At 41.1% G+C, this 15,611-nt stretch overlaps 1 protein-coding gene across 2 annotated transcripts in view; it reads right to left on the bottom strand.

The window, feature by feature from the left end:
• The window catches only part of CMC1 (C-X9-C motif containing 1), a 720,812-nt gene that overhangs the window by 324,543 nt on the left and 380,658 nt on the right, over nucleotides 1–15,611 (bottom strand). The window contains exon 3 of one of the 2 annotated variants that reach the window (XM_044064757.1): nucleotides 8,485–8,599. The exons of the other annotated variant lie outside the window; for it this stretch is intronic. Within the exon in view, the coding sequence (XP_043920692.1) occupies nucleotides 8,485–8,599 (115 nt within the window). The remainder of the gene's footprint in view (nucleotides 1–8,484; nucleotides 8,600–15,611) is intronic. 2 annotated transcript variants of the gene reach the window in all.

The following is a 15,611-nucleotide window of genomic DNA, read 5'->3' on the forward strand; positions in this document are numbered from 1 at the left end:
TGAACAGAAGCAGTTTGTGTAGGGAAGCTATTACTGAAAGCTGTCACTTTTAGAAACGTGTTTAGTAAAGAGAACTAGTGTGCGTCTCCATTGCCCTTTAAACTTCCTTTCCCACAAATTCATGGGGTACTGTTCTGTTAACCTGTGCCTTCAATTCCTGTAGGATATGTGAAAGTAGAGGGATCTGGCTGTGGAGAGGTGGTGGCATGACATTTAGAGGACGGATTTCCATCCAAGACGCATTGTAGCCCCCCCCCCCTTTTTTTTAGAACAGAAAGCATCCATTAGTTTGTGGTAATCTTTTCCCAGGTGAAGACTGACTGGGTGATCCTTTTTGAGAGAGGAGGGAACAGAATGGGTGGGGAGACTTTGTAGACAGAGATTTGTCTCCAAAGGCAAGCCTCCCAAAAGAGGAATCTCTCTCTGTGGTTTTTCTGGGAATCTCTTCCTTAAGGTTTTCCTGCTATTCTGCTGGACCTAGGATCTCTTTTAAAAAAAGATGTGTTTTTTGGGGGAGTGATTCCTCTAGTACCTAGGTATGAAGGTTAATAGAAGCTGTCTGCAAGTCTTTTGGGGTTTTTCTCTGTTCTCTGAGGGTTTTGAAAATATTGACTGCCAGAGGTCCAAAACGGGGATTTAGTCTAAAGGGGAATCTATAATTTTAGCTTTCAAGTCCTCGGGTATGGGTTGACTGTGCAACCATGCAAATGTGTGGAGGATGGAACCAGTGACAGCTGCTCCTGATAAGGCCTCTACAGTATCACAACTGCACTTAATGCTGTGTCTGTCTACTTGTGTAGCTTGATTAAGTGAAGACAACTTTTGTTGGTTACAATCAGTCCCTTGTGAATCCACCACTAACTTGTTGAAGGAATTGAGGATGGATATCAAATAACTGGTCATTTGAATTGTGTAATTAATATCCTGAATTCCAAAGTAGAGGTGACAAACGTCTGAAGGGAGGCCACTGGCATTATGGAGAAGCTTAGAAGGTTTATCGGAAGACAGAGACAGAAATACTGCAGAGGGGTCTGGCACATGATTTTTAAACAAGAATGTATGATTTATCAGGGGTTTATAAAATTTGTCTGGCCTTCTGGAGGAAGGAGCCTACTAGTTAAGGGCAAAGATGGACTGATCGGCATCCAAGAAGGCCTCAAGAACAGGGAGAAATGGAGAAGAAGCCGAGTGCTCATTTCCAGGAGGTTGCAGTATCTTATTTTAACCTCTAATCTGCTTAGACTTCCACTCAAAATGTTTCATAATGTTTAATAATGTCCCTCCAAAAGAAGCTTCTTCCACAGGAGAGTCAGAAAGGGAATCTTTATTGTCTGAATGGACTTTGTCAGGGGAGTGGATATTAGAAAAATAGGCCAGGGAAGGATATGAATCAGAAGCCTACTCATTTTCAGAAGGAGATGAATCCACAGCAACTTCTTGAGGGGGTGGGGGGGCTGGGAAGAAAATTACAGTGGCTTCAGGGCAATACAGACCTTGAGAAAAGTCTATCCATTCCTTCTCCTAGGAGGAGGGGGAGAACTCCAGGAGCGACAATGTTGAAGCCATACTGATTTGATTCACCACTGAAGCTTCCTCATATGTAGTCTGGCAAGAGGAAGCATGGGAATGGTGGAGGCCATAAACCCCAGAATCCTGAGAAATTCCCTGGCCGTGGTAGTGGACAAAGGAAGAAGAGACTGGAAGAAGGCTGTCAGAGACAAAACCTTGGAAGCAGGAAGAGAGGCCAACATGGGAATGGTCCAAATCTTGCAAATGAGAAAAATACAATCCAGGGATGCTGTAAGAACAGCCTTGTAGAGATTGATGGTGAACCCCAACATTTATAGAAGACAAGTGTTAAAGTGATGATCTTGTAAAAGACTGCTAGGAAAAGGAGCCTGAAGAAGCAGGTCATCCAGCTAAAGGAATATCTACATCCACTGAAGCCTGTAAAAGGCAAAGACAGGAGCGAGGCATTTGGTGAATACCCTTTGATCAGTAGAAAAGCCAAAGGGCAAATCAAAGAACTGAAAATGAGAGAACAAACAATAATTTCCTGAACAGAGGGTGAAATAAGGATATAAATAGGCATCCTTGATGTCTAGCGAAACCAAGAAGTCATGGGGAAAGGAAAAAAAAAACAGAAAATCAAAAACACAAAATCTGAAAAGACAACAGCCTGAAAAAACGGACCTTTAGAAAAGTGTTGAGGAGAGAGAGAGAGAGAGAGAGAGAGGTCCAGTATTGGTTTCCAAGTCTCCTCCTTCTGAGAAACCAAAAACATCCTGGCGTAAAAACTCTTCCCACTTGGGTGGGTGAACAGGCTGAATGATACCCTGATCCAAAAGAGACTGCAAAACCTCTGGGAAAAGACAGACCTGGTATGGAGGAGGTTGTGGAATGCCTGAAACGTTGTGTGTGTGTGTGTGTGTGTGTGTGTGTGTGTGTGTGTGTGTGTGTGGGTGATATCATGAAACATCCCTGACAAAAGACAGACAGTAGAGAGAGTCACAGAGATAACGGACCAGGCCAAGGGAACAAGAGGCAAAATGTCTAATAGAAACAGGTCTGTCCTGAAAGGAAGGCTTCTGAGATGAAAGAGTTTGAGTGGACTTAGCAGGAGGAATGCACCTGGACCTCTTCCTACCTTTGGGAGGTTAACAAGTCTGCCTACCAACAATGACAGATTTAGAAAGATAACTCCTCTGAAATTTGGGTATAGGGGAGACAAAAATATGCTTTTGTTTCTACATGGCTTTACCCTTATCCTGGAGGGACTTGAACAGGTAAGCAGTAGCTGTCTTAAACATTTTCTGTTATCCCGAGGAGCATCCAAGCGTTTGGCTTCAATATCATGAAGGTCAGGCTTGAAGATGACGCCAAGAATAATGACTCATCACAGAACACAAAACAGCAGCCCTGGAAAAAGCATCAGCAGCACTGTAACTGCATTTTATGGTGTGACAAGTGCCTGGGAAGTGGACTCATCAGACTCAACCTTAGCCACTAGAGAAGAGAGAGCCAAGACATACCTGGTCATGTGGATTTGGTAATTAATAACCCAAAATGAGAAGGTGCCAGCAGTATGTAGTTTCTTACCCAACCTTTTCGTAGCTATACTATCCTCATCAGAATGAAGGATCTCAGAAGAAGGCAAACATTTATAAGGGTTATCAGTTGAGATAGAAGTCACAGAAGGGTCAACAGACAGACATATAAACAAAAATCTGCACACACTGTATAACCTATCAAGCTTCTTAAGGGCCAGGCGCTGATAGTTAGGAGCTACAGAGGCAGCAGAGAAGCTGTCCAAAAGTGCTGCCAACACAGAAGGAATTGCAGATGGCTTAGGAGACTCAGTCTTTTGGATGTCAGAGTCCTGGGAGCAGTTCAACTTAAAGTATTCCATTCTACTAGCAATAATATCCCCAAAGGATAATTATTCAAAGGTGGAGTCCAGGCTCAAAGAATCCTCTTTCTCTGAGCCACAGTCTAGAGGGAAAAGAATTTGAGAGGAGTATGCAAGGTATTCCTCCCCACAATCTAGGTCCTCCTCGGAGGAATCCTGTTCCCTTGTACTCTTAACAGGTGTAAAAGACCAGGGAGGTGCAGGGACCGATACCCCTTGAGAGGGCTTTAAGGCCATCAAGGCATTAAACAAGTCTTGAGCAAAATCCTGCCATTCATGTTGGGGATCTTTAGGAACAGGTGTAATATGGTCAGTCAGTGTTTTTCTTTTAAGTGGGACATCCACCCTAACAACGTTCAGTGTCTCAGTCCTTTGCTGAGCTTCAATGATCATTGTAGGAATCTCTTCTCAGACTAAGACTTGAAAAATCCCCCTCAGAAATAATCAGCCATGATTCCCCCTAGGTCTGCAGTAGATGTTTGAGAAGGCTCAGAGGAAATGTGAGAACTTGGATCCATGCCAATTTCCAATGGGATTGTGGCACAGGAATCATGGTATGTGGAGAGGGAAGATAAACTACAGAGGGTTTTAGAGACAAACGCTTGACAGAGCACTCATACGGAAGTGGGAAGCAACTCCCACATAACATTTTCTCTTCTTGGATGACATGAAGTAACAATATTGAGAAAAAATAAAGAAACCCCAAAACAGCACTTGTCTGAAGATGACACGGTAACCAGCACAGTAGAAGGGTATTCTGACTAACGTTTAATAAAAGCATTTGGACTGCTGACAAAGAAATTCTCAGTATTTGGTTCTGTACATCACCTTTATACCCTACTCAGGGGACATATGCGTGATGTACAGATTTACCACTGTCTGTATCTCTAGATGCTGGGCTATCCTTGGCATGAGCTCCCTTCATGCAATGGTGACATGAAGGACATCTAGAGATACAGACAGTGGTAAATCTGATTTAACATTAAGAATGAAAGAAAAAGCAGATTGACGAAATAAAATAAGACAGTAAAGTATTTGTGACTGTGGAGAGAAGGAAGGGAAAAGTGATCCTTTTTTTTTTTTTTTTTTTTTTTAAGGAGGTAAGGTAAGAGTAGGTGGGTTAGAAAGTTAAGGGGTGCTAGGGTTGTTGGTAGAGAGAGCTCCAAAGAGAAGACTTAGCCAAGTGAGCACAAAGAGTAGAACCAGCTTTGATTTAGGTGTTAAGGTTAGCAGATTCAAAATCGTATCTACTTTAAGTATTTTTGAATCTGATAACCTTATCTTTTTTAAGTATGAAGGAATTTTGTTCCAGAATTTTGACACAAAGTGGAGTAGAGAAAATCTCTAGCAGTGTGTATTGCCTAATTAGCAGGATAAGAAATGAACCAAGATCTCTCAAACCAACTTATAAAAGTTTTATTCAAAGCTTATATACAGCATGCACAAATCAGGGACAATACATTAAGAATACATCACCAATTAAGCAAACTTCATCCTTGCCACACACTTCGACTGGGAAGCCACAATCCGGCCAGGCAGGAGTTTCAATCAGGAAAATCCTGGGCAGTGCATCCACTCCACTGTCTGCTGAACAGAGAAGTCCAAGTTTATACATTCTAGTCGTTTACCACTAATTCACGGGAGTCGGTACTTTTCCAGTTTGGACTGGATCTTGCTAGAATATTCTGTGACATTGGCCACTCATCCCAGAAGAAACAGCACACCCCTGCCTAACAGACTGACTTTGCAATTTCGAGAAACGTTTTAACCAAATATAGTTAACATATCCTGTTAAACACAATTTTGTATACTTTCTCAACAAAATATGGTGAATAGGTTTGAACAAGTTTGGGCAGGTTTGGACAAGTTCGTATTCCAATATAAAAAAGGAAAAGAATGTTGAGATATAGTGAGGCAACAGTCACATAACCACAATCACTCAAGGTACACAAACAACAACTCAAGTTACCCCTCTTTCTTATCACATTCGGTCCCTTGACTCATGTACATCTGACATTCAAAATTCTATTTGCCTTTTTATACACATAATAGGTTAGGTCTCAATTCCAAATAGTCAATATGATTAAAATGATCATCAGAACTAATATTTGGTGTGTTAGTCAATTTAGCAATTTAGTCCCAGATGCTGACCATCCAGTAAATATGTCCCCTAATTATGTGCTGTATCAGATTCTGTTTTCTTTGCCAGACTAATTAATTTATTTTTCATACTAACAATTGTCATTTCATGATGTAGAATACTGTGATTTACTGCTTGTAAATGTTTTTCAAGGTGATGAGTATTATTGAATACTTTTCACAAAGAATCAAAATTAAATGTCAAATTAGAACAATCTAGCATGTCTGATAACAGTTTGTGAAATATATTAGCATGTTTCTCTGGAAGAAAGATGTATGTTTTGTTATGCCAAACTAAATGAGTTACATTACTTAGACAGCCTACAAAAGGATTTCTCAGATTATGTAACAAAGTTTGATTTGTTACTACACATATCAACTCTGGTGCTATTTCAGTAAACATTTCAAAAGTAGAAGGTAATATAGTCCACTAACATATGTTGACAGAATGCTGAAGAAAGCAAGGTTCATAAGCAGGAGAATGTTGCCCACAAACAAGTCCACCCATTGCTTCAGTACAATGTTCCAATTTGTGTGTTCTGTTTGCAAAGTCAGTGTAACTTGCCACCACGTGTGGGCAACCAGTAATGAAACAGATAAATAGGAGGCCCAAATACTAATGTCAAAATTACAAACTGACACATTATCTTTGCATCTGTGACATTATAATGCATAAATTAACCTACACAATAATCACTTATACATTTTGTTTTTTTCAGAAAATAATCTTACCGAGTTAGTACTGGGTATCCATTTGTTAAATAATTGTCTCCATACACATTCATTGCTAAGCATTAATCTTGTTTGTATAAAATTCTTTTGCATTGATATATAGAAAGACTGCAGAGTACATGTTGTGCAATTCACAAATTTAGTGATATTTTCATCACATTTCAAACTATAAACCATGGAAGCATTAAACTGATTTAAAAATGATTTTTCATAGTTAAACTTTTTGTGTATGCCAAACCATGGGATTCCACTGTGCTTGTAAATGTACAATTTGTGAAATATCTTAACCAACAGTTTTAATTTTTATTAGTTAAAACCTCATTAACTGCAGTCAAGATTCCTAACCCAGTACCAACAACTCCCAATAAGGTGCTGTACCATGCTCCTTTTTGGCTACACCCACCTGTCTTTGGCAAAGTAATATTAAACTGTACCACATTTTTTTGATATTTCTATCCTATGTATTTACACGTAGAAGATACTTTCTATACTTGATCAAAATGAGTTTTAGGATTATTTTTAGTACAGTAATTTGTGAGCCCCATACAGTTTGGTTTGTGATTTGAGTTGCTTTCCTGCAGAATAACACGGTGATATTCTGCATATCAGTTTTTGCGTTATGAATATCAGTTCCATTCTGACAGAAGTAATAGTTGTCTTCATATATTTGTTCATATTTACAATTACAGCATTTTATGTTAGTTTCATTCTTAATCGTCATCATAACCTGCTCTCCATCCAGTAATTGAATATATGAATGTCCTTTTCTCAATTTCCAAATGGTTAAGTTGCCTTCAAAAGTTAAATTAGCAACAGAACATCCTTGTCCACCAGGACAGGTAAAATTTCCTTGCTCTGTTTTCTGTACTGTTAGTCCATCCCCACTGAATTACTGATGAATTCATTTTTATTGCTTTCACACCCGGAGTTATGCAATCTGCCAAAGGGACTCCATACACTACAGTGAAAACACCAAAAGTCAACAACACATTCATCGGAATCTAGAAATGATTATTCTTGTTTGCAGGTATGTATTCCCATTTTTCATGCCCCAGTTTCATTATTAAAATTGTATTGTCATTCACTACAGCTATCACTTCTGCCGGTTCAGGTCGTCTGTTTGGGCTCTGTATCCAAACCTTTGCTCCGCTATTCAAGTTAGCAGAGCCAAATTCTCCATCACTCCTACTTGTATAACAGCTGGAGCATCTCCTTTACTCATTTTCCTATTAACATGGGTAAAATAATACGTTGTGCTACCCTATTCACTTGGTTTGATGAGAATTTTAGTAGTTTTGCTATTAATTAAAATCACTTTAATTTCACCTTGATAATCTGAGTCAGTTACCCCTTTACCCCTCCCATTACTTGAACTCCTTGTAATGCCAAGCTAAATTTTGCTGTAATTAAACCAAAATGTTCAGGAGGAATCTGAATTCCTATGCCTGTATCAATCACTTGTATATCCCTAGGTTCCAACTTATACATGCATAAAGCATGTTATTTCCAAAACTGTAGCTGCTGTTGTTGCTCAGAAGGGTGCTAATGTCCCATCTTTTATTTCCCAGTAAACAATTTGGTTTTCGGTAGTTAATGCAGTAATTTGTAACAATGGCGTTGACATTCTCATCAAAGGTGTTTCTGTTTCTGCAATGGGTCTATTGTTTAAAATTTGCAATGCTTCATGCAAATGGTCTTTCCAGTCATGTAAGGTCCCATTTCCCAGTTTTCACAACTGCTCCTTTAATAAACCATTCATCTGCTCAATCAAACCTGCTGCCTGTGGGTAATATGAAGTATAAATACTCATTCTATGTTATTTTGGTGATAAAAACCCTGAACTATCTTCCCTTTAAAATGAGACCCATTATCACTCTGAATTTGTAAGGGTGTTCCATAATACAAAATAATCAATTCTAAAGTTTTGATGGTACTTAACCTGTGTTGCATGTTTATATGGAAAAGCAATTAAACAGCATGAATAAATATTAACGGCTGTGCATATGAATCTACATCCTTTGCTGACAGGTAATGATCCTACATAATTTATCTGCCATATTTGAACAGGTAATTTTCCTCCCCCCAGATGACATTTTATAATATGAGAAGCTGGTCTTTCCTGATTATGCTGGCACACAGGGCATTGCAAAATCACTGTCTTAATTGTATCTAATGGGAGCATTATACCCCTAGTTTGTGCCCACCTGTAAGAAGCTTTCTCTCTCAAATGTCCACTTTTCTGATGTGCCCATTTAGCCATTCCCATAAGTTTTGAACGGATTGTTTCCACATCTGCTTCTGTGATCTCTGTCTGTTCATCTGTAATAGAATTAAACCATCATTCTAATGAATCAGTTAAACAATAGGCATCTACATGATAAACTGTCAGCACTACTTTGGGATAATAATTCTCAAATTTGCTGCCATAACTCTTTTCCCCAAACTTCTTTTGAATGAATTTTTTTTAATTATTCTTTTGCCAAGTTGGTAACCAAGTAGTTAAGCCATTTGCAACTGACCAAGAGTCAGTAAAAACATGACATGCTCCTGGCAATTCTTTTTTCATTGCCTGAAAGACTGTGTATAACTATGCATACTGACTGCTTTTCCCTTCACCAGTAGTACTTAAAATCTTTTTAGTAACTGGATTGTAAGAAACAGCTTTCCAGTGTCTCTCATTTCCTATACACTTTGCTGAACCATCAGTAAACCAAGTATGTTTTTTTTAATAATCTAGACTTAAATTTGCATAAGGCTGCCCCCAATTAATTGGTGATTCCAGTTGCGGGGGCATAACACTGTTTACTTTCGCCCAGCAACGGCACTTGCACCATCTTTTCATGCAGCACTGAAACCCCATTAACTCCTTGTTTTGCTCCATCTTGTATGTAACAATTTCATTTTATTATACTAGCCTCCTGAGTATGACCTATTTGATGAGTTCTTAGTGAACTAAGGACCCACTACATAATAGGCATTTGCAGGTCTTAACATCGCTACATGTCCTACAGTAATTTGCTCAGTGTCCACCAAAGCCCAGTAACATGCTAGGAATTGTTTTTCAAATGGTGTGCAATTACTTCCAGCATCGGGAAGTCTCCTTGTCGAAAACCCTAAAGGAACTCGTTTTGAGTTCTGTTTTTGCCATAGACTCCAATCTGCATACATATCTTAGGTTCATAGGTTCATAGGTTCATAGGTTCATACTAGGCTATCTGCCCGAGGGCATTTATAAGCCTCGCCCATTGTTTTGTGGCTTACGCCACCCCTTTAGTATGGGGAACTATACCCATTATTTTGCTGTGCCTCTGCCGAGCAGTGACACTGAGGTAATTCCTGGGGTATATCTGCGATCTCCCATCCATTGGTCAAGATTTCTCTTGAACAAGGCCAGCGAGGTGCTCTGCCTCACATGTACCGGGATTTTGTTCCACAGCATAGGGAGTCTTTGGGTGATGAATCTATCCCTCCAGCACGTCCTATTAATAGCCGTGTCGAGGTTTAAGTCTCCCGCCCTTGTGGCTCTGATGGATCTAGATTTTTTGAGGTGAAGCATATTCATCAAATCTGGGTTTGACATGGCCTTGTATGTTAGGCAAAGGTCACCTCTGAGCAAGCGGTAGCGACTGAATAGAGCTGGAGTTCTTTCAGTCAGGCAGCATAGGACAGATTTTTGAGACCCTTTATCCTTTTGGTGAGGAACTTTTGTGGCCTCTCCAGCTGCTGCAAGTGTCGGGTCAGATACATTCCGAATGGGGCATTGTACTCAATCATTGGTCTGATGAGTGATGAGTAAAGGGAGACTATGACCTCCCTTGATCTAGATGAGAATCCCTTCATGATAAGGTGGGCAATGTAGAAGGACTTCCTAACTACTTTAGCTACATGGGTGTCGAATGACAGACTACTATCAACCTGGGTCCCCAGGTCCCTGATAACTTCTTCTGTGCTCAGTGGATTGCCACCTATTTGGTAGCTAGGGGTAACCTTGTTTTTCCCGAAGGGTATGACTATGCATTTTTTGGCATTTAACTTTAGGCCGTGGCTCTGGCACCAGTTATCCGTTTCTGTGAGACCCTTCTGAAGGATATCTGTGTCAGATGAGTTTTCTACTATGGCGCCCAGTTTGCAGTCATCTGCAAACTTTGTCAGCCATAACCCTCCTGTGTTTGCTTGTACTTGGAAAAGTAGATGCCAAACAAGAGTAGGCCCAGGACTGAGCCCTGTGGGACACCACTTGTGACAGGCTTTGAGTCTGACATGGCGCCAGCAACTCTGACCCTGTGGGTTCTGTCACTCAGCCAGTTTGCAACCCATCTTGTGATGTATGGGTTAACATTTAAGCTGATGAGTTTTTCAATGATACCCGAGTGGGGTATTGTATCAAGGCCTTAGCCAGATCGAGGTAGGCTGTATGGACTGCCTTTCCCTCATCAATGGCTTTGGTGACTGTTTCAAAAAGTCAACCAAGTTTAAAAGGCATGATCTGCCTTTGACAAAGCCAAACTGGGTTGGATCCAAAGTCTGCAAATTCCCTATGTCTTTATTTATGAGGTCCATTATGATCCTCTCCATGGCTTTGCAGATAAGGCTTGTCAAGCTAATGGGCGGTAATTTCCAGGGTCTGTGGAGGCACCGCCTTTGTGAAGTGGGACCACAGTTGCAGTGCGCCACTCCTGGGTAATGCGTATCCAGAGGTAAGACTTTGATTAAACAGCTGTCCTAGCTGTGGGTTTAATTCCTCATTGAGTTCGTGGAGCACACAGCCGGGGACACCATCGGGTCCCATGGATGCTGTGTTTTTGCTTTGGAGAGAGCAGTTCTCACTTGGGCTGGAGATGTTTGGGGGCTGCACTCATTTGGTATAGATATCTCTCCTTTTGGGGAGGGGAGAAGTTTGCACTGAACCTGTCAGCCAGTATGTTGGCAATGTCTGTAGGATCAGTAATCTTCACATCATTTTGAACTAGTTCTGAGCATATCTGGGAGTTTCCTCCTAGGTTTCTAACATAGCTAAAGAAGGCCTTATGATTGTCTTTTGAGTCTTTAGCTATTTTTCTCTCGAAATTTGCTTTGGATGATTTTATGAGAGCTCTTAGTTTTTACTTATAGTGATCAAGGGTGTCTTACCTTTTAAGGATTTTGCTCTATCTTGTAGTAGCTTCCTCCTTTTGTTGTAGAGTTTGTTTATGGCTGGGGTCCACCAGACTGGACGCTTGCCTTTGGTACAAAGAGTCTTTGTTTTGCTTGGGATTGCCTTATCCATGCAGTCCTGCAGGTGCTGGTAGAAGGCGTTTGTAAGTGATTCAGCGGCTTGAGTATTGTTTTCCGCCGGCTCGGGGCCTGAAAGGAGACCACACTAGTCTTTAGAAGTGTGAAGTCGGCTTTTGAGAAGTTCTTTACTGTGGTCTTTTTATTTCAGGTGGGGTGGGATGAGGACCTCCAGCGAGATTAGTTTGTGATCTGATCTCACCAGTGAGGGGTATACTTCCGGTGTTGAACATTGTGCTCCCATGTTCGTGATGATGAGATCAAGTATGTTATCTCCTCTTGTGGGGATGGTGACTAGTTGTTCCATGGCATTTGAGTTTATGAATTCCAGGAACTTTTGGGCTAGGGTGTTTGGGCTTGAGTAGTGTTCCCAGTCTATATTAGGGTAATTGAAGTCACCTAGTATGATGGTGTTTGGTGATACATTTATCCCTCTAGTGTTTTCAGAAAGGCCATGTGAGTTTCCTGAGTTTGTGAGGGTGGCCTGTAACATGCTACAATTTGCAGAGCAGTCTTGCCTATGGTTAATTGCACCTGGATGGTCTCCGATGCATCGTGCGTTGCCACCAGTCTTGAGGTGTGGGTGTCCTTGATGAATATGGATACCCCCTCCTTTCTTGGTATTGTCCGGATTTTGGGGCCGGAACGCATGATATGAGGTAAAACCTGATAGCTGGGGTGCTCTCAGGAGCCTTGAACCAGGTTTCTGTCACAGCACAGACATCGATGTTCTCCATACTGAGAAGGGCCTCGAGTGCGTGCATTTTGAGATTTAGACTTCTGGCATTGAGCAGCATTACCCTTAGTTTTTTCCTTTTTGTGTTCTAGGATGGTAGGTTTAGAATTTGAGCCTTGCCTAAAAAGGCACTATGGGGGTGGCAAGAGCCTTTGCCAATATCCGGAATCCCAGGGGTGACAGGTGCAAGCCGTCCCTTGCGAAGCAGCGTGGCTTGTCCAGCATGTCATCCCAGGCAGACAGATACTGGATCCCCTTTGAATGACACCAGTGTTTAAGCCAATTGTTAAAGCTGATCATCTTATCTCTGTATTGTGGCATCATTCTTGGTGAAGGTAGGATACTGCTCAAGGTCAGGGTCATACCTGCCTGGGCTACATAATCAGAGAGCTCCTCAATGTCACTTTTCATGTAGTCCAAGGAGGTACGTCTCAGGTCGTTTACACCAGCGTGGACAATGACTGAGTCATATTTGTACCTGCTGTTGAGAGACCTGAGTGCTTGCGTTATGTGGCGGATTCTAGCGCCCGACAGGCAGCTTACTGTGACCTTCTCCTTACTCAGTCTGGTGAGCGGGACATCAGTGTGTCTGACTATGGAGTCACCAATGACTAGTGTGTCTGGCATTGTGTTTGGCCTTAAGGGCTGTGACTGTTTGACACTCTGACTGTGAGGTCTATGTGTTGCGGGTGTTGTGTTCTGAGGTGGTGGTTGTTTGGGTGTCTGCTTTGGTTGCCTCTGCTGTTTTGGTAGATTTTTGATCAGAGCCTCCGAGTATGTCTTTGTGTGTTTATGTGTATGATTTGAGGTTGTAATGGTACTATGTGAGACTGGGTCTATAGTGTGTGTGGTAACCTTCTCCTCCTGACTGGTCTTGCCAGTCCTATGTTGAGAGAGCTCAGCCTCCAGTTTGGCCGTATAGTTGCATCTCTCGCATGTATTTGTGTTTTGTGGGAGGAGGAAAGGGTTGTCTGTGTACATGAGGCAATTGAAACATTGCCTCAATATTCCCAGGTTCACCAGCTGAGCAGGAGAGGACACTAGCAACTGATCCCTCGACATGCTAGAAGGGTAGACGAAAAACTTTAAAAAAGATTCCGGGGACGTGGGTGACCGAGAAATGGGGGTTGCCTTTTGGGGTACTATCTATGACAAGAGTGCCGTATCAAGGTAATAAGTACTGTAGGAGCAAGTGCTAGGTTTAATAGATAGAGAATAGTCTACTTGGAGTCAAGTAGAGTTGATCTTTTAGTTATAGGATACGCTGATTTGATCAGTAGTATAGTTCGAGGAAGGTAGTTTTAAGGGAAAATTTGAAGAGTGGACTTTAGGTAGCCGAATAGTTTAAACCTGCTTAACCGGCACTGCCCTAGTGTGCAACAGTGGCAGCTCAGCTAAATCGCTCTAAATCGCTAGCAGCGTTTAGCGTTTATACCAGGGGCTGGAAAAGCTAGAAACTGGCCCAAAACGACCAATAAACTACTAGTTACTGGCTGAAACCTCACAAAACTGGACAAAAGGCAGCTCAATGCTTCCCACTCCCACTGGTAAGCAAGGTAGCTTCCCTTCCCCCAAATAAGGCAAGGAAACAGTACACAGGAACTACAACCAAAGCCCAGGAATCAGCAACTCTGAAACTGGACTAAACTAGTAAAGCAGGAAAGCAAGGTAGCTTCCCTTCCCCCAAATAAGGCAAGGAAACAGTACACAGGAACTACAACCAATCTTGTACAGATACCTTTAATTCTATTTCATCTTCCCTAACAGGTCATAAATCTAATGCTTGCTGAATAACCTGTTTAGCGTATTCAAAAGCCTGCTGCTGTTCATCTCCCCATTCGAATTCATACTTTTTTCCTGGTAACTTTGTACATCGGGGATAATATCTGACTCAAATGTGGAATGTGCTGTGTCTAAAAAAACAAACCTATGAACTTCTGAGCCTCTCGCTTATTTTGTGGCGTAGCAAACACTAGGATCTTTTGTTTTGCTTTAGGGAGAATCTCCCTATGCGCCTGGTGCCACTGAATTCCCAGAAACTTCACAGTCTGTGCTGGCCCTTGAATTTTAGCCGGATTGATCTCCCATCCTTTTAAATTTCATATGTTCAATTGTCTTATCCAAATACAACTGCATCTGTTCCTGTGAGGTACCTTGTATCAATATATCATCAACGTAATGAGATATTTGCATGCATGATGGTAATTCAATTTAAATTGTTGGACTATGCAAATAACCCTACAGCAGCCTGGTAAAAGTGCACTGCCTTCCCTGCCATGTGAATGCAAACTGTTCTTTTTTCTCAGCTATTGGAATAGTAAAGAAAGCATTATCTAGATCTATTAGCTTCTATTCTATTAGCTAGATCCCTTCATGCCTTTGTACATTTTCTATTAATGTAATAGTATCAGGGACTGCCGCTGTCAGAAGAGGTGCATATTTATTCAATTCCCTATAATCTACAGTCATTCTCCAGGACCAGTCAGATTTTCTAACTGGCCAGATGGGATTATTACATTCCGTAGTAATAGATCTCAAAACCCCTACCTTTAGGAGATCTTGTATTGACACCTCAATTTCTTTATGCCCCCCATGAATTCAATATTGTTTCATCCTAACTACTTTTGCTGCTGACGGTAACTCTACTGGAAGCATTTTCACCTGTTCAACAACAACTGGTCTCATGGCAATGTGCATTTTAAGTCCAAAACTATATTGCCCACCTGTTAAGTTTAGTGTTAACCCTTTTAAAATGTCAATTCCTATAATATATTCTGGTATAAGACCTATCAATACCGAATACTGCTTTTTTTTGGTAATTGACAAATTTTCATTTCTAAAATCGTTTGAACTGCTTCTGTCTGTTTTCCTCCTATGTCACCTAAAATGCCCTGGATTTCCATAAATCAGTGGTGCCTCTGCTCTGGTATCTACCAAGGCACGGACCCTCTGTCTACTCTGTATTTTCCAAAATAGTTCTAAATCAACATAAGGTCTTTAAATCTTTTCAATCCCAGCCACTTACGGGACCTTGGCCTATTTTCTAATAATTTTTCTTAGCATCTGAACCACAAACCAAATCTTGATATAAATCATTCGGATTTGGGTAAAGTGATAGGGTTGATGTTTCTTTTTCAGCCCCAGCTGAAGCATCTCTTGATACACACTTCCCAATTTCCTACACGTTTGTTCTTATGTAGTCCTTGTTTCTTGTACATCTACCACAAACTCTGTCAATCCCATCCTTCATCAACGCTAAAAAAATATCTTTTCTCAACACTCTGGTTATTTTCACAAGGTCCCTCTGACCTAATCTCTCTTCTC

This window comes from Protopterus annectens, chromosome 3.part0 (assembly GCF_019279795.1).
Source record: "Protopterus annectens isolate FY-2018-M chromosome 3.part0, PAN1.0, whole genome shotgun sequence".
Taxonomy (NCBI): domain Eukaryota; kingdom Metazoa; phylum Chordata; order Ceratodontiformes; family Protopteridae; genus Protopterus; species Protopterus annectens.